This window comes from Muntiacus reevesi, chromosome 4 (genome assembly GCF_963930625.1).
Source record: "Muntiacus reevesi chromosome 4, mMunRee1.1, whole genome shotgun sequence".
Classification (NCBI taxonomy): Eukaryota; Metazoa; Chordata; class Mammalia; order Artiodactyla; family Cervidae; genus Muntiacus; species Muntiacus reevesi.
In genome coordinates, this window is record NC_089252.1 from 100,756,877 (window position 1) to 100,782,283 (window position 25,407).

Consider the following 25,407-nt stretch of genomic DNA (forward strand, 5'->3'; position numbering starts at 1 on the left):
TTAGCCCATAATCCAGCAGGGTGGCTTTAAAGATCAGGAGTACCTGCCACGTGCCAGGTTCTCTACAAGGTGTCCCACACTCTCTCCAGTCTCCATCTTCCCCCTCGAGAGGACTGACTTATTTGACAGACAAGGAAGGAGAGAGATTTGGCTAGTTCACATATAAGTGACAAGGCAGAGTATCAAACCCAGGAATTCTGGCCAGAAAAGCCTGTAACTCCCTCCACTCTGGACCATCACCCCTAGTTAAAGACCACTGAAAAAATTCTGTGATCAGGTGGCAATTTAACTTCTATTGCCACTTAAAGCTTTATAGTATTTTAATGTGCAGATACTGTAGATGTTGGTTTATCTGTTGTTACTGTTTTGCAACCAGTTGTATATTCTAAACAGTTCAAACTTATTTAAAGCTGTCATCTTCCCATTCCAGAAGCATCCGTTGTCTTACCTCTGCTATTTTCATCTCTATAAGCAATCTTATTGTTTTCCTCTTGATTCTTTAAATAATTGCTAAACTACCATTTATTGAAATGACTTTATACTTGTTCAGTGTACAAAGCTACAATCACCTTATAGATGGCATATCCTTGGGCATAATATAAAACCTCCTCAATTTGCTGTTAGTAGATTCCTTCTAGTCTATTATTGTTAAAACTTAGAAGTTAAATGCTGGAAAATTAAAAATTGTCTATCAGTTGTTTAAGGTTAATAAGAGTTCAGCTGTGTTTGTCAGAGATTTCTTTATGAAAATTAGCGAGCTGACTACCAAGGCAGAAATGTACAGAAGTATATTTCTTTTTAGGTCATGGATTAAAAGACTGTTCTATACAAATAGAGCACATGAATATAAAGATTTTTTTTCTTTAAGTCCTTTCATGCCAAACAAAAGAGAGAGGAGAGCCACATATACAAGATCGAAAGTTATCTCTTTGCAAGGAATTTTACCACTGTTGGATTTAATTACCCAAGAATTCTTTACCTGAGACATTTTGGGAGATTAGGTATTCCTGAATAATGAAATATGGATTGAGTGTCTCCAGGTCACATGCCAAAATGTGACAGACATTTCAGAGGCATCATTGGGTTTGGTTATGCCTATGTCCATGTGAATGCTGTCAACATAAAACATGATCTAGGTTCAGACCAGTTGGTTCTTTTGGATAGCCTGACTCTTGATATACACTGTGCAAGTTGACATGGCATCTCTTAAGTTAGCAAAGTTTTTCAAGTTGTACTTGGTCTTTAAGTTTTGATTTATATCTTTGCATGGTGAAGACACATGGTGAAAGCTACCATATACTGTTAATGAGTTGTGTGCTCAAGTATATGCTGCTTACAGCTCACGTTTGTGGTTTCTGTCTTTTCTTCATTCCTGTTGTTAGTAGGCTGGTGCCCCCAGTGAATCAGAGCAAACTCTTATGTGGGATAAGTAGCTTAGGAATTTGAAACAAGTCTTCAAGGAGTGCTCGTTGGAGAAGAGATGTCCTAGAACACTAATTTACCATCAGCTATTAGTATTAAAAATGTCAGTGTAGAGATTAAATACTGTCTGCAAATAGCAGTCAGGAGAAGATTAATCTTCAAATTAAAATGCCAATTAAAATTTAAAATTAGTTTTGGAAAATGGACTTCTGCTTTTCTTGCTGTCGTGTTGAAGTTCAAAAAAACTTCCAAAACTTTCTAATTACATGTTTTTAAACTCTTAACAATAAATACAAATTTGAAACTACCATGATACTGACTCCCAGCCACACTTACAAATTGTCTTTTTTCCTCCTACTGATTGTCCATAGTAAGGTGCCAGTGATTAATAACTAATCACTTCCTAGGAAATCTCTTTTTGATTCTCAGGCTTTTGTGCTCTTATTCACAAAGAAATATGCATATCATAAACACATACTTTGATAGATTGTCACAAACCGAAGAAACTGATCATCATCTGAATCAAGAAAGAAAACAAAGCCAGCTCCCCAGCAGCCCCACTGTCCTCCCTTCCAGTTACTGTCCTTTGCTTTCACTGTGCCCTCACAGCTAACCCCGCCCGCCAAGACTGGTTTCACCAGTGTATGCTGGCTTACGCCTGGGTTCTCTAGCTCAGCGTTTCTTTTGTGAGAGTCAATGTATCACTCATTTCAGTGCTATGTACTGCCCTACTGTGTGGCTCTCACACCCTTTATTTACCCATTCTACTGTTGGTGGGCATTTGAGTAGTTTCCATTTGGAAGCTATTAAAATTATGTCTTGTGATAGAATCCCAGATTTTTTAATAAGACTTGGGCAGGGAAGTAGAAGCCATCTGGTCTTATAAGATTTAAGTAAAATTCTAGGTATTTCCATCTTTGTTACTTTGGCACAGTATTATAGATTTCATTTCTAAAACAGTATGTATTTAAGCAAATAATACTTTCCATGAATATGAGCTCCATATGTCTAGCTTGCCCCATGTTTTCTTGCCTGATGCTTAGAATAGGCTTCCATATCATGCTTCCAATCAGTCCTTCAATACCAAGCTTAAAAACCATCTCTTCCATGACACCTGATCCTACAGGAAGTGACCTCTCTCTTTTCTGAAATACCAGACTATTTGGTATATCTCCCTTTTCTCATGTTACCTTTCATATCCTATTCTAAGAGCCACCATCCTTTTTGTAGTAGTAGTGCTTTTCAAATCTTGGTTTAGCTTAAAAGAATACACAGAGGATTGTTTGTTAGAGCTTTTATTAAGAGTTTTTACAACATGATGTCCCCTACGTCCTAGGTATCAGGCACTGTCACAGTGCAAACCTGATTCAGAGTCTCGAAAATGTTATAGGCTCCAGAGTGAGAATAATGACCCAATTTTCTCTCAGTTCTATTAATCTCCCATCCATGTAAAATAGAAGGAGGTCGGTCATCTCATTTTATTAACCCATGGCCATGTCTGATTCTGCCTCCACACCGCTATTGTAAACTCCGCCTTGTGTCCCTCTCAGTTCAGTAGAATTGGTTCTTACCACAGATTCTATAGGCAGAAGTTTGCTCAGTTAAGCTATTTCACATTAAAATCTTGAGAAGACAGGTTAAGCGAAGGGCTTCAAGTTGAAAGATTAGTTTTGTTTGTTGTGTTTTATCCTTTTGCTGGAGTTACCGGTTTTCCTTTTAATCACTATCAAAACTCTGTGTGGTTCTTAATACTGTACCTCAGTTTATGTTACCTTTTTGTATACTCATTTCTTTAGAACTATTGCCCTCCTAGATTGTAAGACCTGTGAAAGCAAGGGCCACATCTTACCTTTGTAGCTTTACAGACTTAGGTTCCCAAAACTGTCTGAAAAAAGATCAATGAAAACAAATGGTTCGAATGGCCTTATAAGGGAAGGACTTGCCTGGGAATCTAAGCACAGCTGAATTATATAGCCCTGAGCCCATTACCTGCTCCTAAAATAAATCTGATTGATATTGTCTCCCCTCTGTCCTACAAGGATATTTTGAGACAAAATTGGGTTATACGTAACAGTTTGAGCCTTTCAGAGAGAGAATTACAAAAGGCACTTTGCCTCTTAGGAGTTACATAACTTAGTTAGATGACATCTTGTGCTGGGTCTACTTTAATGTGAAGACTTTATTGCAAGGCTTTATATATATAAATGATTTAGCCTTTTCTGAGGTTTTGGAATGGTTTAAGAGATTGCAGATCAAGAATATATCAAGGGACTAAGTTAATTACCTCTCCGCCACCAGTTGCTCTATTCATGACCCTGGTGTGTCTGCTCACTTTTGGTTTTATGAGGCTTTTTCTAATTCTGCTGGACAGTTGCATCTTAGTCACATCTCTGTTGTAGTATTGATCATGATACATTATAATAGCCTGCCTGATTTTTTTAATTGAAGCATAATTGCTTTGTAATTTTTTACAAAATATATATAATTGACATAAATATATGTCAATCCTACTTTCTCAGTTTGTGTCACCCTCCACTTCCCCACTGTGTCTACATGTCTATTGTCTATTTCTGCCTCTCTATTCCTGCCCTGCAAATAGATTCATCTGTACCATTTTTCTAGATCCCATGTGTATTGCTGATACCCCAGTTTATAATACCTGTTATCTCTCCCTTTCTACACTGTGAGCTCCATGAGAACAGAGATGTGTCTCCTTTTCTTTATTCTCCTAGCATAGTACAGAATAGATGAAAGGGGCCAGAGAAAATGAGAGGAAAGAATAATAACAACAGGGCACAAATCATAAATTTGGAGACACTTAGTAGAGCTGTTTGTCAGGTACTGTGCTAAGCATTTGATACTCAGTATTTTAGTACACTGAAAATCCCATGAGGTATATACTGTGCTCCCATTTTACAGATGAAGAAACTAGGGCATGGAAAAATAAAGTGATTTTCCCAATCACATATAGCTGGTAAAAGGTGAAACCAGGGCCCAGACTCAGATCTGTGTGATTTAACCACTGGCCCATTCGCTCTTGTTTTTCTGTCCTAGCTCCCAAGGTTGTACCTCGGGCACAGAATAGGCTTGTAGATTAAATAATAAATAAATAAAATGGCTGAATTAATCATACTAAGTACATATAAAAGCTTTATTCTTAATAAAAATTGTGAAAACAAAATTTCCTTTTTCATTTTAAAAGCATGTATTATCAGTGCATACCTATGTGACATGTTAGGCTTCCCTGGTGGCTCAGTGGTAAAGAATCTGCCTGCAATGCAGAAGACCCAGGTTCGATCCCTGGGTCAGGAAGATCCCCTGGAGTAGGAAATGGCAACCCTCTCTAGTACTCTTGCCTGGAGAATCCCATGGACAGAGGAGCCTGGCGGGCTACAGTCCATGGGGTCACAAGAGTCGGACACAACTTAGCAACTGCATCACCACCACCACCGTGTGACATGCTAGAATGTTCAGTTCTACTTCTTGACAGAAAAGCTGAAGGACAGAAAGTCATGTGTTTACTGTTGAGCCCAAAGTCAAATGGCTAGTCTTTTTTTCACATCTGATTACTGAACTACTTTTTTTTCAATTGAGGTATAATTAATTCATATACCATAAAGTTCAGAAGTTTTTAGTATATTCAGGACATTCTGTAACCATTACTGCAACACAGCCTGCTTTCAGAACATTTGCATCACCCCGGAAAGAAACCCCTTACCCGCTAGCGATCACCGCCCATTCCGTCTCTCCCCAGTCCCTGGACAGTCACCTGGCTCCCGTCTATCTCTGCACTTGCCTTGTCTGTATGTTTTGTATACATGAAATCATGCAATCCATGACCTTTTGTCTCAGGCTTCTTTCACTTAGCATAATATTTTCAACATTCACCCATCTTGTGTCATGTATCTTTATGGCTAATAATACTCCATTGTATGGATAAACACAAATCCATTCATCAGCTGATGGACATTTGGTGGTTTCTGCTTTGGGGCTATTATGAATAATACTGGCAATGAACATTCATATGGAAGTTTCTGTACACACATATATTTTTAGTTCTCTTGGATATATCCCAGCAAGTGAATTGCTGGCCCCATGGCCCATGTTTAATGTTTTGAGGAACCACCAAACTTTTCCAAAGTGACTGTACCATTTTATAATCACAACCAGTGATGTATGAGGATTCCAGTTTCTCCACATCCTTGCCAGCACTTGTTACTGTCTATCCTTTGTATTATAACAATCCCAGTGGATGTGACTGGTCCCTCATTGTTGTGTTGATTTGCTTTCTCTAATGACAGTGATGTTGGGCATCTTTTTGTTTATTGCTCCCCAATTTTCTTTTGAATTTAAATTGTTTTTATTTTTCCCTTTCTAAAGTGCCTTTTTTTGGAATATAAACTTTGTTTTTCTTCTTGTAATATCTCTTTTATTCAAAGAACTCTCTAAGTGTATTAAATGCTCATGAACTCTTTTACTCATGACATCTATTAAGGGTGCCAAGCTGCTGAAGCCATGAACTATAAGAATTTAAGTGAGTTTCCATTGACAACTTCGCAGAAAATCTCCACATCACTTTATTAGATCACAGGCTTTCATAACCCCAAAGTTATGATGATAATAATGCTTTATTTAAAAGCTTTTAGTGTCATAGAAACACTAAGAATTTTTTTCAATTGTAATTCTCTTAACCTTTTATATCCCGATGAGGCAGAAGAAAAGACAGTAGCTATCTCAGAGAGTCATCCAAGAAAACAAATTTAGAAATTTGAGTATCTTAAAAAGTCTTACGTGTCATGGGAAAAAAAAAAAAAACTTTTTGAGCATAATCACTGATTCCAGATGTACAAAAAGATTTCAAGTTTGTTTTCTTTTTTTTTTTTCTTTTTTTTTTTTTCTTTTTTTTTTTTCTTTTATTAGTTGGAGGCCAATTACTTCACAACATTTCAGTGGGTTTTGATTCAAGTTGTATGCCAGTCCTAGATGTAAATCACACTGCTCATTCATATGTGATGCTAACATTTCAGCAATGTTGAAGTTAATGTTAGCTACTAGATTTGGTTTAAGCCAGAGAAAAGAGGTTTGAAAATTCCATATGCCAGTTTCTTCCCTGTACATTGAAATAATATTTATACTAGCCTCTGAAGATTTATAGTCGTAGACTTGACAGGTTACATATATATAGTAAAGTCCATATGAGTTTCAGTGTTTATGGTAGCTCTGAGGTCTTTCTGGCTTTCAGACCTTACCTGTTCCCATCCTCAGCTCATATTTTATTTGATGACTTTTAACAACATTAGTTATCTTCATTCTTACTGTTAGTTGAATTTATTTGATCCTAGTGTTCACACTGATGAAATTTATCAATTCTCTTATAAACCAGTCTTTTTTATGAAAGGTGATTTTTTCTTTTCCAAAAAACCGTTTTGAATTTTTGTTTAGTCAGTACTCAAATACTGGTTGAGTTCCAGGTATGGGAAATACAATGGAAGTGAGGCAGTCGTGGAGCTTGCCTTTGCAGCGCTCATAGACTACCTGTGGACTCCAAAACCAGTTAGGTACCTGCAGCTGTGATGGTGCTAAAAATGTACACTGTGGGATTCTCTTGAGAGCACATAATGTGGAGGAACTGACCCAGTTTTGAACTGTCAGGAAAAGTGTTTCTGAAAATAAACACATAATCTGGGCCCTAATGGACAGCTGGGCATTAGCACACAAGAACTGGCATGTTTGGGTTCTAAGGCAAGAGTGGGTTTGATGCTTCTGAGGACCTGAATGAAGGACAGTATGACTGGCATGTCAGGAGAAGACGACAAAGTGAGGCAGCTGGCAGGGGCATCATATGAAGGCATATTAAGGATCTGGGCCTCTTTGTCAGTGGGGAGCCATTGTAGGGGCTAAGGCTGTAGAGTAGCATTTACTGGTAGCCCATAAAATTAAGAAAGGCCAAATGACTCATTGCTCTTTCAATTTCTTCTCTCTTGCTCAGGAGTATGACTGGAGAAACTATCAGCCCAGTGAGATTAGTGAATCTGAGTTGCAAATGCTCGCCAGCCTACGACGGCAACAGAACGAAGAACTGGAGGACACTGGGGCTCCCTGTGGCCTGAGCGCATCCCAGGTTGACAACTGTAATGTCAGCATAAGCACCAGCAGTGACGACACAACCACGTGGAACTCCTGCCTGCCACCTGTGAGTCCAGGGTTTTGCAACTTTGTTTACTGCCTTAATCAGGGATCAAGCCACTCCTTAACAAAGCCCAGCCTTGCCTGGGAAAAGTAGGACCGAATGAGAACACTTCTTATGAAGACTGTTCTGAAATAGTGTTGTAATACTGGAGGCATTGTCTTGTTTTAAATTATCTTATTTATCTTCAGATAATGGGCTTCCCTGGTGACTGAAATGATAAAGAATCTGGCCTGCAATGCGGGAGATCCAGGTTTGATTCCTGGGTTGGGAAGATCTCCTGGAGAAGGCCCTGGCAACCCACTCCATATTCTTGCCTGGAGAACCCCATGGACAGAGGAGCCTGGCAGGCTTCAGTGCATGGGATCGCAAAGTGTCACACTACTAAAGTGACTTAGTTTGCACCTTCAGATAATGTATGTTAATTGTGTGGTAAGATATAAAACCCTACATGAAAATGAAAGAAAAAGAATAATTTTACTGTAGACTCTAGGTATTTCATTGCATTCTTAGATCCCTAGCACAAGCCCTGGCACGTAGAACAGGCTCAGTGTGTGTTCTTCAAGTATCCATTAAATGAATGAACAAAAAGGAAGAGACTGTAGCTAAACCAATGGCAACCCACTCCAGTGCTGTTGCCTGGAAAATCCCATGGACAGAGGAGCCTGGTAGGCTGCAGTCCATGGGGTTGCTAAGAGTCGGACACAACTGAGCGACTTCACTTTCACTTTTCACTTTCATGCATTGGAGAAGGAAATGGCAACCCATTCCAGTGTCCTTGCCTGGAGAATTCCAGGGACGGGGGAGCCTGATGGGCTGCCGTCTATGGGGTCTCACAGAGTCGGACATGACTGAAGTGACTTAGCAGCAGCAGCATAGCTAAACCAAGTATTGCTTGGATGTGGTGGCAGAAAAAAACATTTTTGGAAGTCACCGGATTTTTGCTAACTCCTTCCTGTGTCTCTGGCCATGAGAGGCATTGCAGGTGCTTCAGCAAAGCTTATACTATCCTGTATGTTTATACGGTTAAAGCACTCTTAAATGCAGCCCTTCATTTTCTCTGTAAACTAGCAGGCGGCCTGGAGCAGGCCACAGTCTGTCTGTTTTTCAATTGAAGAAACTAAATTCTGGACTCAAGCTTCCATACCTGCTCAGTGGTAGAACCCAAAACAAAGCCCAGTGATTTTACTCCATCTATTTTTCAGTGTGATCCTCATGGATCTTATGGTTTAATTGAAAAGACAAGGCAGAAACATTCACAGAACAGTCAGTCGCAATGTAAGAAATGTCATGGGGCAGAAGAATAAAGTCTTTATTATAATAATGGTAATTAGAGCTGCCATTTAAGAACCTAAAAGCATTTAAGATCTCCATAGACCAAACAAACATTTACTTATAATGCTACATTCAACATCAGATCAAACATATTAAAACGCACTTTCAAATCCAGTAATAAATATGATATTTTACCAGACAGTTTTTGAAAGGAAATATAAAACAGTGCACCTTTGATTCATGCTTATATAAAATTACATAAAGGTTAAGTGTAGTTAATAGTGAATAAGTTATGTTTTAAGTATTGAGTTAAATATCAATTTTTCAGTTTTCATTTTCTATTTTAAAGTAGCTTTTTTTCCCCCCAGATCTCCACTTTCTTTGTACCTCTTAGAAATCTCAGAGGCCCTGACACTAGGCATTGTGTTTCTCACTTACTCCTTGCTGCTATCCTATGTAGTAAGCACTGTTGAGTTCCCATTTTCAGATGAGAAAACAGACTCTTGAGTAAAGTGACACAGAACTAGTTTGGCATGACTCTCAAATCTAAGCTTCTAGCCTCCATGATATGGACTTCTTGATATGTGACTTAATTGTCAATTGAGTGCTATGAATATCTAGCAGAAGTTGAGATTTCTACTCTGGAGAGAACTTCCAAATCACAGATGAGGAGTACAAATTGGTTCTAAGCATAAGGGGTAGTGGGGGCGATGGTATTAGGTTTTCTTTAGTGTTCTTTTTACCACCTTGACCACCCTCCCAGGTTGGTCTTTCCTTATTTAGCTGTGCTTTCATTAAACTGAATTATCAAGCATACATAACACCTCAAGCAACCTTGGTCCTAAAGAGTACCTACCCACCTAGAAAAACATACCCCTGTGTGCTGGTTACTCAGAGTACATTGATAGCCAGAGCTAAGAACAGAAGAGTAAGTTGCAGATTTTTGCCAATGCCATTTACAGTGGAATTGAAATACTGCCTTTCTTATAAAATATTTCTTAGCAGCCATTTAAACCAAAAGTAAGAAAAAGAATAGTGGTCTCCTGAACAAACTGATTCTGTCATGAAGTAGCTCAGAGACCCAGCATTACAAAGGGCAAGCTGGAAAGTGATTATTCAAGACTGAAAAGGCTGAACTCTTAGTTGCCCTGGATACCCTGTCCTCATCACTGCCCTGTTGTGGCAAGGACTACAGTCCCCATGCATCACAACTACTTCGCTGTAAAAGTCTACAGCTGAAAATAACCATTGGTAATGAACTTAATAACCCCTCTATTTGACCAAATGAGAAATTGAAATTGAGTCTGTTTTTTTAGACAGAGAAAATAATTGAAAAACCTACCTTTGGTATTCATAAGATATATTTATTATTCCATCAAACTCAGTCTATTTCAATATTGGAACTAGCAACAAATGAAAAATTGCATTCCTTAATGAATTCTGCGTCTTGTTTCTTGTATAGAGTCTAAATAGAGCAATTTACAAGAACTACTATGGTCTTTTCTGGGAGCTCATGATTTTCTTTGTGGAAGTTGTACCAGGGCAATGAAAAAGAAGCAATGGAAGAAGACGTAACTTCGTCACAGTGATATCCTGCTTTTCTTATGTCACAGTGATGGCACCATCCTCCACACTGACACTCAAACCAGAAATTTGAAAGACATCTCCACTTCTCCCACCCCTTCATTTACCACACCCAATTGGTCTCCAGATCCTGAGAATCCCTCTCCTTTTTACCTCTTAACCCTCCCTATCTAATACCGTGCTCACATCGAAAGTGGCCCAGACAGTAAAGAGTCTGCCTGCAGTGTGGGAGACCTGGGTTCGATCCCTAGGTCGGGAAAATCCCCTGGAAAAGGAAATGGCAACCCAATCCAGTATTCTTGCCTGGAAAATCCCATGGACGAAGGAGCCTGGCAGGTTACAGTCCATAGGGGCCTCAAAGAGTCGGCCACGACTGAGTGACTTCACTTTACTTCATCTAATACCATAGCTTTGGTATTTCATTTCTTATCCAAATTCCCTCATCAATTTCCTGATACTAAGGTGCCTGCAGTCCGAGCACTATAACGTGGTGGTTAGGAGCATAGGCTCTGAAGTCAAATCGCCAAGGTTCACATCTAAGCTGTGACCTTGTCAAGCACATGGCACTGTGTCTGAGGCATGATAAGCAATTAATAAATTAAGATTAGTTGTCATTATTATTGTCATTATTATTCACGCTATCTCTCTAAAGACCATATCTGATGTGATCTCATCCCTACATGAAGCCCTTTTGTAACTCCTCACTGCCTCTTTAGCCTGGCATACACGGTCCCCCCACCATGATCTGAGACCTGCCCCCTTCTCCAGGATCATCTCTCACTGCTCTCCACCTTTCTCCCCATGCTTTAATCCCAGTGGTAATCCCCTAAAGGCACTTTGCATGCATCCTTGTACCTTGTACCAGTTTTTCTCTTAAGACTCAGCTCCAAAGCCTTCTGTAATCCTTCTCCAGGCTTACTGAGAGAGGCAGCTTCCTTTCTGTCACAAGAGCCAGATTATCTCCATGCTAACACTCACTGCAGCCTAGCTTGTCTGTCCCACATTAATTCATCCCAAATATTTTTTGAGTAGTACAATCTTCTGTGGACTGTGCTGGGGATACAAACAAGTCTTTCCTCACCCTTGAGATACTGTTCATACTATTCATGGGGTTCTCAAGGCAAAAATACTGAAGTGGTTTGACGTTCCCTTCTCAGTGGACCACATTTTGTCAGAACTCTCCACCATGACCCGTCCGTCTTGAGTGGCCCTACACGGCATGGCTCATAGTTTCATTGAGTTAGACAAGGCTGTGGTCCATGTGATTAGATTGGTTAGTTTTCTGTGATGATGGTTTTCAGTCTGTCTGCCCTTTGCCAACATCCGCTGGATCATTGAAAAAGCAAGAGAGTTCCAGAAAAACATCTATTTCTGCTTTATTGACTATGCCAAAGCCTTTGACTGTGTGGATCACAATAAACTGTGGAAAACTCTGAAAGAGATGGGCATACCACACCACCTGACCTGCCTCTTGAGAAATCTGTATGCAGGTCAGGAAGCAACAGTTAGAACTGGACATGCAACAACAGACTGGCTCCAAATAGGAAAAGGAGTACGTCAAGGCTGTATATTGTCACCCTGCTTACTTAACTTCTATTCAGAGTACATCATGAGAAACTCTGGGCTGAATGAAGCACAAGCTGGAATCAAGACTGCTGAGAGAAATATCAATAACCTCAGATATGCAGATAGCAGCACCCTTACGGCAGAAAGTGAAGAACTAAAAACCCTCTTGATGAAAGTGAAAGAGGAGTGAAAAAAAGTGAAAAAAGTTGGCTTAAAGCTCAACATTCAGAACACTAAGATCATGGCAAATAGATGGAGAAACAGTGGAAACAGTGGCGGACTTTACTTTTTGGGGCTCCAAAATCACTGCAGCCATGAAATAAAAAGACACTTACTCCTTGGAAGGAAAGTTATGACCAACCTAGACAGCATATTAAAAAGCAGAGATATTACTTTGTCAACAAAGGTCTGTCTAGTCAAGGCTATGGTTTTTCTAGTAGTCATGTATGGGTGTGAAAGTTGGACTATAAAGAAAGCTGAGTGCCAAAGAATTGATGCTTTTGAACTGTGTTGTTGGAGAAGACTCTTGAGAGTCCCTTGTACTGCAAGGAGATCCAACCAGTCCATCCTAAAGGAGATCAGTCCTGAATATTCATTGGAGGGACTGATGTTGAGGCTGAAACTCCAATACTTTGGACACCTGATGCGAAGAGCTGACTCATTTGAAAAGACCCTGATGCTGGCAAAGATAAGGCGAGAGAAGAAGGGGACGACAGAGGATGAAATGGTTGGATGACATTACTGACTTAATGGACATGAGTTTGAGTAAGCTCCGGGAGTTGGTGATGGACAGGGAGGCCTGGCATGCTGTAGTCCATGGGGTCGCAAAGAGTGAGACATGACTGAGCAACTGAACTGAACTGAACAGCCTTGAGATACTCAGCATATTGGAGGTAAACAGCTCACTGTAAGAGAGTGATAACAAGATATAATTATTATGATAACAGAGAGTGATAATAAGATAAAGAGACGAGGGTACACGTGCGAGGGAATAATTAATTCTACTTGTTGGTTTCACAGAGAAGACGGCAGGTAAGCCAGAGTTCGAGAATGAGTGTAAGCTCATCAAATAAAGAGAGGAGAAAGAGAATTCCAGGTTCTGAAAAGGAGCAGAATCAATTGTCTCCTTTAACAATATTACCTCCTCTTAGTGCCTTTTTTCCTCCATCACCTCTAACAGGACTTGAAATGAATTTTTGCTTCCCTCATAATCACTGCCCACCCCTGACCCAACAACACTGCTGCTTACTCCAGCTACACTGCAGCTCACACATCATGGCCCTGCCTTTTGTCCACATTCTGTTAGCGATGCCATTACTGCATACCCTCTTCTCTGCCTGGAGACCCTCCTTCCCTCTTGTCTACCTTGAACACGTCTGTGTTTGAAGGCCCAACTCAAATGTCCCATCTTCTTGAAACCCTCTCTCCTGCATAGAATTATTTTCTTTCTTCTCTGGCTCCCAATATCTTTGGTGATAGCACTTACCACATCAGGTAACCACTGTCATCAGCATCCCTCGAGCCTGGTTGTGAGCTCCTTGAAAGCAGGACTGTGCCAAGCACAGGGCCTAGCATGAGGTCACACTCAGTCACCACTGGTTGCGAGTTGTTTGGTTCAGTAAATCAGTCAATAATATTAAAAGATTCCTTTTTTACTGTAAAGTAAGGTAGTTTTATCAGAATTCCAAAATAAACATTAGCTGTCCGTTGCTTAAATGTCCTGAATGATGCTGGTAGTATTTTACATTCAAGATTTAATAAGTGGATATTAAATACACACAAAAAGGAAAAGTCTCCCTATGGGCAAGATTTGGTGATAGTAGTTTAGAAAGAAGATTTAGGCAGGTCACATTCAGTTTGGCATCTTTACTTAATGACTTCACACACATTGCAGTCAAACCGGGAAGCCTACAGAGAGTAAAACAAGTCTTTAGTAAAGTCTATTGTGTTTATCGCAGGCTTTGGTTTCTCAGCTTTCCTCAGCATCTGTGCAGTTCAGAGTAATATGTACTGTTTAAAAAGTGTTCAGATATAATAAATTAATCATTTAAAAGTGTAATTAAATGTAACCATATTTCTCATAGCAAATTGACTTTTGTAGGCATCTCTTGCTAAATAAATCAAACCTACTAAGAAATCCACTGGCATTTGACAGACAAATTTTTCAAAGTTTCTAACTTAGAACCAAATTCAATTAAAACAATACTTTACAACTTCTGTTGAAACCAGGCTGCAAGTAATCAATTTTGGAGAGTTCTGTTAGGAGTAGCCCTCATGAGATTTATTCAAAAACTGGGCTCTAGGCAGCCTTTGGAAGAGAGCTAGGAGTTAGTTATAATGGATTCTTAAGTGAATTTTATTTTGGCGAAGGATTTTGATTGATAAGAGCATAAAGCTATGTCTTGAGGGGTGTGTGCGTGTGTGTGTGTGTGTGTGTGTATGCATATGTGGTATGTGGTTCCTTTTCAGAAGAGGAATAGCTGTTAATGGAAAAAGTGACGACCAAAATAATTTAGACTCTGTGTCAGCCAGCCTGTTCTCAGACCCCAGCTCTGCCTTTTGCTAGCGTGACCACCTGTAAAATGGAGTAGTAGAGGCCCTTCACTGTGTTGGCATGGTGGGAACGATCGTGTACATGCAGTATGTGTGCTTTAGGGCCTCAGGTAATAAGCTGACGCTGAGTAATTTGCAGCTCTCCCAAAGATGCTCTCCTCAAAGGACCACTTGAGTGATCAGAAAAGATTTCTAGGATGTTTTCTCTTTTTGTGACCCCTGAAGGCCGTAAGGGTAGGCTGAGGTTCTGGTGTGCTTGTTTTGATGTGAGCTTAGCATTCAGACTGACCCCTCAGAGCTTGACTTAGCTCATTGTTCCAATATTTCATTATTTCTCTGTCCCACCTCTAATGTAAATTGAAGAAAAGCATGCCTCATGTGATACTTTGTAAGCAGATGCCTCAAAATCATCTTCCTCTAAGTTAATTCCCATGACCTAATATCAAGCACATAGGTCTCCTCAGCTTGTTTTTAAAAAAAAAAAAAAAGTCTTCGCATGCATCCATCAATGTGGCATACTGCAGAGCATAATATTTGGAGAAAAACGAGGCAAAATGCACTTAATAAAATTGTAAGCATATGGTGAAGTTCTCAGACAAGTTATTTATGGTCTTGATTAACCTTGCAACATTTTTTTGCCATTTTCATAGGTTTTAACATAACAACAGAAAAAAATATTTCCTTTACCTTTTAACATGACAGGATTATCTTATCTCCTGTTCTTTAATTTAGCCTTCACTTCTCTCCCTCACCCCAAAATGTCTAGCTGCTTGATCCTGAAAAAGCAGAGCTTCTTGTGCTCAGTGATAGTTCATTTCATGTGTGGTGTTTTCCCGACTCTAGCGCATAGCAACAGCACCACCCAGAGGACGAGGATCCAAGTTTCTAGGCTCTGTTCCATTCCTTGGCTCATAAATGTATCAGTGTTTTTACATGATGGTTGCTGGCTGCTATGTGTACAATATGTAATATACTAGCATTTCAGGCTCTTTCTAGTTAATAGGTCTTACTTTGTTCTGATCTACAGATTCATTAACTTCTCAGCTGTCTTTGGGTATAATGAGTTGTCTTTTAATCCTCCTGGTTGATTGTGCTAAGCTGCAGATAAATCAGATGAGCAAGCTGTTCTTTATACCACTATAGAAATGATATACGAAAACTAATACTGGAGTCAGTGTAGTATCTGTGCTGTCAGGAGAAAATATTAAAATGTGCAAGTTGTTGTGTGTTTAATGACTATGAAAGTCACTTCATGAAATAAACTTTTTCTTAGAGGGTTGTCTATTATAGCTTATGTTGTCCCAAATTTAGCAATGTGGCAAACATTTTCTTTGATTTTAAATATATAGTTACATGTCAGAAGAATGAAATCAAATGAATTTAATTTATGGTAAGGAGATAGTCCTACATATATCAAATACATGTATTTCAGGACCACTTTTTCTTCCTGCCATTAACTGAACTGAGTTTGTCATATTTGTTATTCAAAACTTATCTATTTACTGATTTAAGTGAACCTCTGAGCTAGATTAAGCCCTGCAACTTACTGATTAAGAGGGTAAACTGAGGAATGAAACTGGATGGGTTCAAATTCAGGCCCCACTGTTTCCTGACTGGCATGACCTTAGGTTAACACCCCCTTCTTCAAATGACCACTCCACCCTCTGGAGAACAGAAATGGTTACAGAATCCTATTTCCTCCTCCTTTAGATGCAGTTGTTAATCCTATCTATTTCATAGAACTGTGAAAAAATTGAAAAAAGTGAAAAAGTGAAGTAGCTTAGTTGTGTCCCACTCTTTGCGACCACATGGACTGTAGCCTACCAGGCTCCACCATCCATGGGATCTTCCAGGTAAGAATACTGGAATGGGTTGCCATTTCCTTCTCCAGGGGATTTTTCCAACCCAGGGATTGAACCCAGGTCTCCCACATTGTAGGCAGACGCTTTACCTTCTGAGCCACCAGGGAAGTCCAACAAGGATTTAACACAGAGCAAGTCCTCAATAAATATCAGTTACTACTATTGTTATTTATTGTTGTCTTGGTTATTTGTAGGGCTTCCCTCGTGGCTTAGCTGGTAAAGAATCCACCTGCAATGCGGGAGACCTGGGTTCCATCCCTGGGTTGGGAAGATCCCCTGGAGAAGGGAAAGGCTACCCTCTCCAGTATTCTGGCCTGAAGAATTCCATGGACTGGTCATTTGTAGGTGTTCGTTATTATTCCTGTGCTGCTTCTTGCTGAATTCCAAAATTTAAAAAATTGATCTTATTTTTTTTAACTGGTGCTTTCATGGAATGTTCCCTACCTAGAAGTAGTCGAAATTGGTTTACTGCTGCAGATGTACAGAAACATATCTATTTGTGGATGGGGATGTTTGGCTTCAGACAGTTCATCTGTTACCCCTGCCTCCACCCCCATCATGTTCAGAGAGCTGTTAGACGCAATTAGGCCATTCTGATGTGGGCCAGGAAAACAAAGACATCATTAAGGTGAAAGCTCTGCCTTTTGAAAGCATTAAAAGCAAAGTCATGGGAACTGGAGTATCATAAAGGATCTTTTTAGCTGCATCGTTGCCATAATCCCTTCCTGTCCCTGAACGTGATTATGAAATTAGAAGACATGTACAGAGGGGGAACTGAGGCCACCCCATTTTGTATCGTACCCTCCTCAAAGCAAGACTTGGATCCTTCCCCGACAGTCATCAGCAGTTGGGGTTTGTCAGTTTTAGCAGTTACATGTATGAGTCAGAATGCTTTACCATGATATGCTACTATTAAATTTCAATTAGCTATTGAATAAAACATTTGGGGGTAAAAACTTAGTTTTCAATAGTAAAAATTAAGTTAAAGAATTGGGTATTCAGACCTGGTTCCACCACCTTGCAGTTATTTTTAACTGAACTTTTTTTATTTACCTTTCTGTCTATTCATGTCAGTAGTCCTTATTGCTTCAAAAAGTTTACACTGATTATTTCTCTGTTTTCTTACACTTTAAAATCACTGTGAATGTGAATCTTTTATGTTAGTGTATTTTCTTTACTCCTTGTATCATTGTGTCTGTTTTATAGAAACATGAGCAAACGTGGAAGGGCTTGTTTGCCTAAGTGAGAACTCGGTCACAAACCAAACAGCTTTCTGTAACCATTTCTATTCTCCAGAGAGTGGAGTGAGTCATTTGGAAGAAGGGAGTTAGGGACAGGTGTAAAATAGAATTAACAGCATAAAATTAGGAAAATGGAAATTTGTCTGAATAGCAGAACTGTGATGCTTAGAGAGTTATTTAAATGCTTCAAAAAGTAAATAGGTGGAGATCCATTCACTAGAGGCCTGAGTACAGCTGAAATTCTGGATGAATACTAACGAATATATTACTGGGAGTATTTCTACACCACTGTGAGTTGGTCTAGAGAACCTGTTAGGCCTTTTGCTTACTAATTCCTTTTTTGCTGTGAAATAATAAAGCCTCAATCATAGAACTAAATTTTACTTGCAAAGTGCTGGAAGTCTTATTTCTCCAGTGAGATCAAATATGTCTTATGATATGTTTTTCCTTCTACTGTTCTCCCAACTGTTTTTCTTATTACTGAAATGGTAATGTATTGACATTCGTTCAATTACCAAAGTATCTGAGCACATTTAAATTCATGGTGCATCACAGATAGGCTAAGTGACTGTGATTATCAGACAGTGTGTTTGATTTAAAGAAACACTTCCCAGAGATTATTTATAGAGAAAAACATTTAAAGAATTCCCATCACCCATGTCATTAATATTTTAGGACCCATTAAGTTAAGGAATATGTGGAAAATAAGGAATATGTGCCTTTTATGTACGGGCATCATTGCCACACTCTTTTCTTCAGCTGGGGCCACATTATGCCTGAGAAAACCTTAACACCTTAAAACCTTAACACCAACCCCATTAAGTAAGGAAGTAACAGAAGTCCTTTAAATGCTATTCAGAAATGTATACCAAATTCAAAATTGTAATGAAATGAGAGTGTTAAAAATGGTTTTCATATTAGAATTACATGGTTGCTAACCACATAAAAGAAATACTTTGAGGAGATGTTCAAAAAGAATTTCTATCAGATATAATGGAATTTTCTCCCTTTATAGAACAAAGGAAAAACATCAAGTTGCGTTGGAGGCAAGTATTTAAGGCTTACATGAAATGTAGTTGTTTAGCTATGTTTTGGAAAAGGTTTCTTACGGAGGAGAAAATTCAGATTTCATATTTTTGTTAGGTATTGGTATCAGTTCTTTCAGTTCTGTGATTGATGCTTGAGGTTCTATTATGCTAGGGGAAACTGACTGCCTTGACCTAAGATTTATATGTGCAATTCCAATAATGAAAGTAGCCATTGTCCTTGCAAATTTAGTAACATTGGGATATAAATATATGTATATGCTGTATCTAAGAATGAAAATAAATAATATCATTGCAAATTTAGTAATATTGAGATATAAATATATGTATATTCCGTATCTCTGAGTCTCCAGTCTGTTGCTAACATTTGCTATGCAACGTTAGGTTAGTTCCAGGAGACATTTTGTTTTGTTGTATCTGGAAATAGCAACCTTTGTTAACAGTGTAAAAACTCCACAAAGAGGAGAATTCCACACATGAACTTTAGTTACACCATAGATGCTGTCTAATCCAGTGACTGGCCGTTAAAATAACCTCTGCTTTCCCTCATGTACCACTTTGTTACTTCCTGGATCTCCCAAACAACCTTCAACTTTTCCTAAAATAACCTTCTTGCAGGTTATTTCTCAGGAAAAAAATTAAAATAGTGAGAGTGCATGTGAAAGTTTATATAAAGAGCATTATGCTGATTAGTACCTCAGATATGTTTTGTCTTTTACAGCCTGTCAACCAGGGCCGTCACTATCAGAAAGAAATGAACCCACCTTCTCCTTCTAACCCCCGGTAAGAATCATTAAAAAGCTAAATTTAAAACAAGGATTATTTAGGGATTGACTGTCCATTTTTCTTGGTTTCTTAAAATTGTTTCCCAAACTTCTGAAGAGCTTGCAAAGCTCTTTTTGTTAGAAGTTTTAGTTTAGTCTGCTCTTCTTAATCAGACTATGTTGTCATGGTTAATAGTGTAACTAGGTTTATATGGCACTTCTGCCTTTTACTAGCTGGGGGACTTTGAGAAAGTCATTTGAGTCCAAGTAATTCAGGCATAATAATTACCTCAGTAGTATTTTGGGAATATATGAAAAATCCTTAGCACAGTTCCTGGCAACATAGCAAACTCTCTTTAAATGTTCATTTACTCAGTATTATTCTGTTTGCATAGATATTTCATCTTAATAGGTACTTGATGTTCAGTGCATTTTAGACATAAATCTTTGTATCACCTGGTGCTTTTACATTCATCAAGATAGCTTATATGAGTTCAAATGGCCATTCTCTTTTTCATAATTTCAAAGTTCATAATCTCAAAATAATTTCATTATTTCAAAAATGTCATTGATACAAGTCATTTGTCAACATAGAAGAACCTTATTTTATTAGGCTTATTAGAGATAAGTGTATCTGAATTAAAGTTTTGAAATATATGTAATATTATATGGATTTTTAAAAATACTTAAATAAGCTATTGATAGTTTATCCATATAATTCAATATCACTTTATTACTGTTTGTTAAATAGTAGGAATTTACTGAAAATCAGTCTGTCGTGAGCTCCACCCTCAGCATCTTAGTTATTATAGTACAACTCATATCTAAATGCTTCTCATTATCAAGCTCTCTCACCCGAGTGAAACAGACAGGAAGGATTTGTTAAATAAGAATACAGGGCTGTACCCTGGAAGCCAAGGGCAGCCAGGCCTCAGGAGGGCTCTGTATTGGGAACTAGAAAGCAGAGAGGCAGATAGGCAGTATCCTGCACCCCATCTCTGCTCACTTCTTCCTATCTGCTCCATTCTTCCAAGCACCAGCTTTCTTTACTTCTCAGTCACATGTGGCTGTCTTAAGTTTACATATTACAGTTCAGAGTAATGCTGAGGCTGACAGTCTATGCCTGAATCACAGTTCCTACTTTCCTGGAGAAAAAATATGGTTGGCCTAGCTTGGGCTAAGTATTCACTTCTGGTCCAATCAGCAATGAAGAGCCAACCAGCCAAGCCATGTCAAACTAACATGGCTACCAGAAAACCATCTACATGGTTTACAGGACTTTTAATGGAGCGCAAAATGTTCATTAGTAATTGTTCTTTATTAGTAGTCTCTTCTAAGTGTTTCTGGTTGTCTGTATACTCAATCTGTCTTTCTTGTGTGTTACCTAGTAGGTAGAATTGTCACTCTCATAAATAGATATAATAAGGAGTTGAAAATTGAGACAGTAATTTCAGTGTATATAGAAAGATGTTTAAACATTCTTAAGAATAGTTCTCTCTTGATATGTGAATGTCTTTTCTAATTGGCAGCTCATCTAGATTTGACCAATAGACTGTCTCTATATGAATAAACTTTCAGGATAACTGAAAGTCTAACTTTGGTCCAAATTATAATAGAACTTGTAAGCTGAGTAAATGAACATGATAGAAAGTTATGTTAGAAAGTGGAGCATTTTGTTTCAGTGAAAGGAAAACAGGGGCCTAATTTTCATCCTACCTCTGCTACTAACCCAGTGTATGATCTCAGGCAAGCCTCTCAACCTGCTCAGACCTCATCTAATAACAAGAACATCCTCATGTGTAAAGGAAAGGATTTGAGTTACAAACTATCTGGGGTTACTTCCAGATTTAAGAGTCTGTGACTTTGATGGGACTCATTATAGACTTTCCATATGAAAACCAGTTTTACTATTAAAGGGAACAGTGCCCTGTATAGGAAACATACTTCATAATGTTGAATATATTAATTAATGTTTAGATGTGGTAGTGTATGATTGTAAATATCTCTTTTAAAATTTGATTTGCAAAAATAGAATATAAGAAAATTCACCAACTAAACAGACAGCATATTTCATTTAACCACTTAAATGTTTGTTCATTTAGGAAAAAATAATTACACTTTTGCATAATAAAACTAAAAGTCAAATTTCAAAGCAGAAAATCAAATGCCACCAATCCCATTTTCCAGCAGGTTATTCACCAGTTTCTTAGAAAACTGTATAGCTGTTCAGAAAGCCTACAGATTACATGGCTTAACTCTTTGCTCATAAGTGAATCCAGAAGCTTGGAGGATTGGCCAAAAGGCATTATTGGGCCATAAGTAAAGAAGCTGATAAAATTATGAGTTCAGCATAGATCATCATATAAAACTAGGACAAATTCAATCATGTGATACATGTAATTTAGCTTAACATCGAAAGCAATGATTCTTAAGATTCATATTTATTATATTTCTTCTAAGTATACTGTGCTTTAGACCCTAAAACACAGAACTTTAAAATTAAATTTTAAAGTTACAAGATACTGATAATGACTACTGAAAAATAAAAAATGAAAAGATAAGTCTCTGAGTCTACTCCCTTGGATACACAAGCATGTAGCTTGAATCTTGAAGGCTTGGTGTGCAGAGGCTCTGAACAATACATGAGAAGCAGATAGGCCCTTGACTTCCTGAATTAAGTGCTGTTGTGATCAAAATAATGCAAACATAGCGGGGATGGGGGATGTGTGTCTGTGCAGGTCCACCAAGAGAAGCATGTGATGGTGCCCTTTGGGACGTGAAATGGCCACATTAGCTTCAGTGAAATATCTGCAACTACTCCAGAGACCTAAAACCTATGATTTTTAAATTATATGTACTCATACCCACATATGCATGTACAGAGTCAACTTTCAGTTAGCTTTACTAATGTAACAGAATAACCAGTATCCCCAAAGTCTTTTATTTACTTTTTATCCTGGAAAGACTTTTATTTCTGTACCATATTTACCTTCTTAGTTTTATGTGTTGATGAGTAAAATTAAAGATAGAATGCAGTCCACAAAGCAAACAAATTTGTGTTTTGAAAAGTAATCTCTAGGGTTAAAATGGCTAAAACACTGCCTATATTCATACATTGGTTTCCTCTAACTAAAGCGTTCACTTGCACCCACAGGGCAGTGCTTGTCGTTGGATGCTGTGGGATACAATGGTAATCCTTTCCCGAAATGTTTACAGTCTAGGGATTGAAATACACATGGTTCACCTCATCTCTTTGTGTGTTTAGATTTGCAGAAGTCACTTCCCCTTGCTTTGGTAGGCATGGGGGGAGTGATATTTTCCATTATTTCTACCTAACATACCAACTGATACTTAGCATCTCAGTTGCTGGGGCCCTTGCCTCCTTTGTTCACCCACACTGTCTCTTGGGGCACTGACAGCCTGTATCACAAGATACAGAAATGGCTAACATAATCTAATACAATTTACAGGAGTATTGGGTAGGAGGAAACAATTTCACAGTTCATTCATGTTCAGAAATGTTTCCTAGCATGTAAACTTGCATGCTGCCATACTGAGCAAAATGGATGCTGTTCACAGTCTTCAGTCATTTATTTTAAAATGCCATCTATTGGTTTGTAGGGTTTAGAGCTGTCCCTCAGGCACATCTGTTTATGTGTTTATGTAGATTCTTCAGAACAACTCGAGATATTTTTGTTCAGGAACGGGTTTTATAAAGTAAGCTGTGATTACATTCTGGTTGTCTGTTCATATGGATGGAGTCAATAACCAGTGTTTCATTTCAAATGATGATCACATTTGCTATTTTTACAAGTCATAAGAAAATTGAGGAGGAGGGAAGGTAGTCAAAGACTCTGTAAGGTCTCAAATGTTTACAGAAATAAACAATATAGAAAATAATTCTAGACTGCCCAAATAGTCATGAATGGCACAGTTTTCTTTCTAAAGTGTTTGCTTTATGATTTAGCATTTATCCATAGTTTTCAAAATGTCATTGCAGTGTGTTAGGGCTTGAATCCCTTGCAGCCTTGCCACATGTTTGTGTGATATGAATGTACTTATAACTATAATTATCTGATAAATCCCTGCAGACTTTGACAGATGATTAATAACCACTGACCTTAGTTCATGCTGGCTCAGCCGGCCTGACTGAGGCGAGCTGGCCTGTCACTGTAACCTACAGGCGCTGCTCTGGGCTGATCACAGTGGCTTCATTTTTCTTTTCTCTCCAACTGTCGGAACTCCGCCTGGTGAGCTTCTCTTCTCGTGCTTAAGGATTTTTTCCCCCACCAACACAAGAGAGAGAAAATGTATAGTAAATAAATAAAATTAAATACAAACTTGATGTCATGTTTCTCGTCAAATGATTAAGTTTGGATCATTTTAAAACAAGTAAGTCAGATTGGACTTTCCTCCTTAGACCAAAGCACCACAGAGGATTTCCTGATTAACTGTGCACATAGTTTCTCTAAATGTGGTGTTATCGCTTTTTTCTACTATCTATATTTTGGCATTAAATCTTTTTTGCTTTATTTTGGTTTTGTTTTATCACCCCAATATTTTATTATGGAAAAAAATGACATGTACAGCAAATTTTGCAGGTAGCAGCCATATGTCCCCACTTAGATCCTACAATTAGTATTTTATTGAACTTATTTTATCACCTATCTATTCTTATATCCACCCACCAATCCACATAAGTTTTGATCCATTTCAAAATAAATTATAGATATCAGGACATTCTTTCAAGCATTTTTGTAGTTTAGTGAAGCCAGACAGACCCAGATTTGAAAGCACTTGACTTCTACCAACTTAAATTTTCTTATCTCTACATCAGTGACACTGAGTGTTGGTGGAAGATTTCATTTGTTTACTTTATGAAATACTCAGATAATGCTTTCTGTGTGCAACTCAAAAATGTTGTCTCACTGAATCCCAGCAACAATCCAATGAGGTGAATTGTTATTAACCCCACTGTACAGATGTGGTTTCAAGAAGTTAATGAGCTCACTGAAAGTCACCCTGTCAACAAATGGCATTGCTGAGAGTCGAATTCAGACTCCTTGACTTTGGTATCTACACTTCTAGCCACTACACTATGCTGCCCTCCACAGCACATACTTTAGCATTAAATCTTAATGATTTGTTTATAAAACCAAAGGCATTGTTTTTACTTTCATTATTTCTCTCAGTAGGTTTACCTTGGGAAAGCTATCAATATCAGTGCCCCTCATTTCATAATCCCCTTCCCACAAATTCACACCTGCTTCTTTAAAGGAAGTGACTCTCCATACTGGGGATCCCCTGGTGGCTTAGATTCTGGTAAAGAATCTGCCTGCATTGTGGAAGACCAGGTTCAATCCCTGAGTCAGGAAGATCTGGAGAAGGAAATGGCTACCCACTCCAGTATTCTTGCCTGGGAAATCCCTTGGACAGAGGAGCTTGGAGGGCTACAGTCCATGGGGTTGCAAAGAGACACGATTAAGCTACTAACACTTTCACTTTCACTCTCCATACTCTGAACCCTGGGTCTGAGTTAAGCTCCTTGACTGAGGAGCCGTCATGGTATTCCCCAGATCCCGTGGGGATGGGGTGGTGTCTCTCCTCCCTGTGGTGCTCAGCACAGCCTGACAGGGGTAAGGGCTCCTTCAAAATGTGCACTGAGGAAGGGAACAGAGAGGCATGCCCAGATGCCATGGAGAAATGAAAAACTTCATCCTGAATGTTAGCCAGTTGAGTTTCAAATATTTTCCCTTACCCTTAAAAGAGTTGCCCACTTCCCTTTTTGAAAATAGAAGAACAGTGGCATTGCTTTATTTAATCTCAGGATAAAATTGGGTTTTTGTGAAAGGCTCTTGTTTGGACAAAGTTTTTAAATCTAATTTTTGTGCATGTTCCACTCCCTGC

The 25,407-nt window shown here is 38.6% G+C and overlaps 1 protein-coding gene and 1 non-coding gene across 3 annotated transcripts in view; both read left to right on the forward strand.

Moving 5' to 3' along the window:
- CFAP20DC (CFAP20 domain containing) overlaps positions 1 to 25,407 on the forward strand; it is a 256,876-nt gene that overhangs the window by 178,372 nt on the left and 53,097 nt on the right. Inside the window, exons 14-15 of one of the 2 annotated variants that reach the window (XM_065933365.1) lie at positions 7,412 to 7,615; positions 19,458 to 19,519. In XM_065933365.1, coding sequence (XP_065789437.1) covers positions 7,412 to 7,615; positions 19,458 to 19,519 — 266 coding nt within the window. The remainder of the gene's footprint in view (positions 1 to 7,411; positions 7,616 to 19,457; positions 19,520 to 25,407) is intronic. The other variant, XM_065933366.1, reaches the window with a different exon arrangement.
- TRNAC-GCA (transfer RNA cysteine (anticodon GCA)) lies at positions 4,664 to 4,735 on the forward strand. The gene has a single exon. It is a non-coding gene; the product is annotated as a tRNA-Cys (tRNA).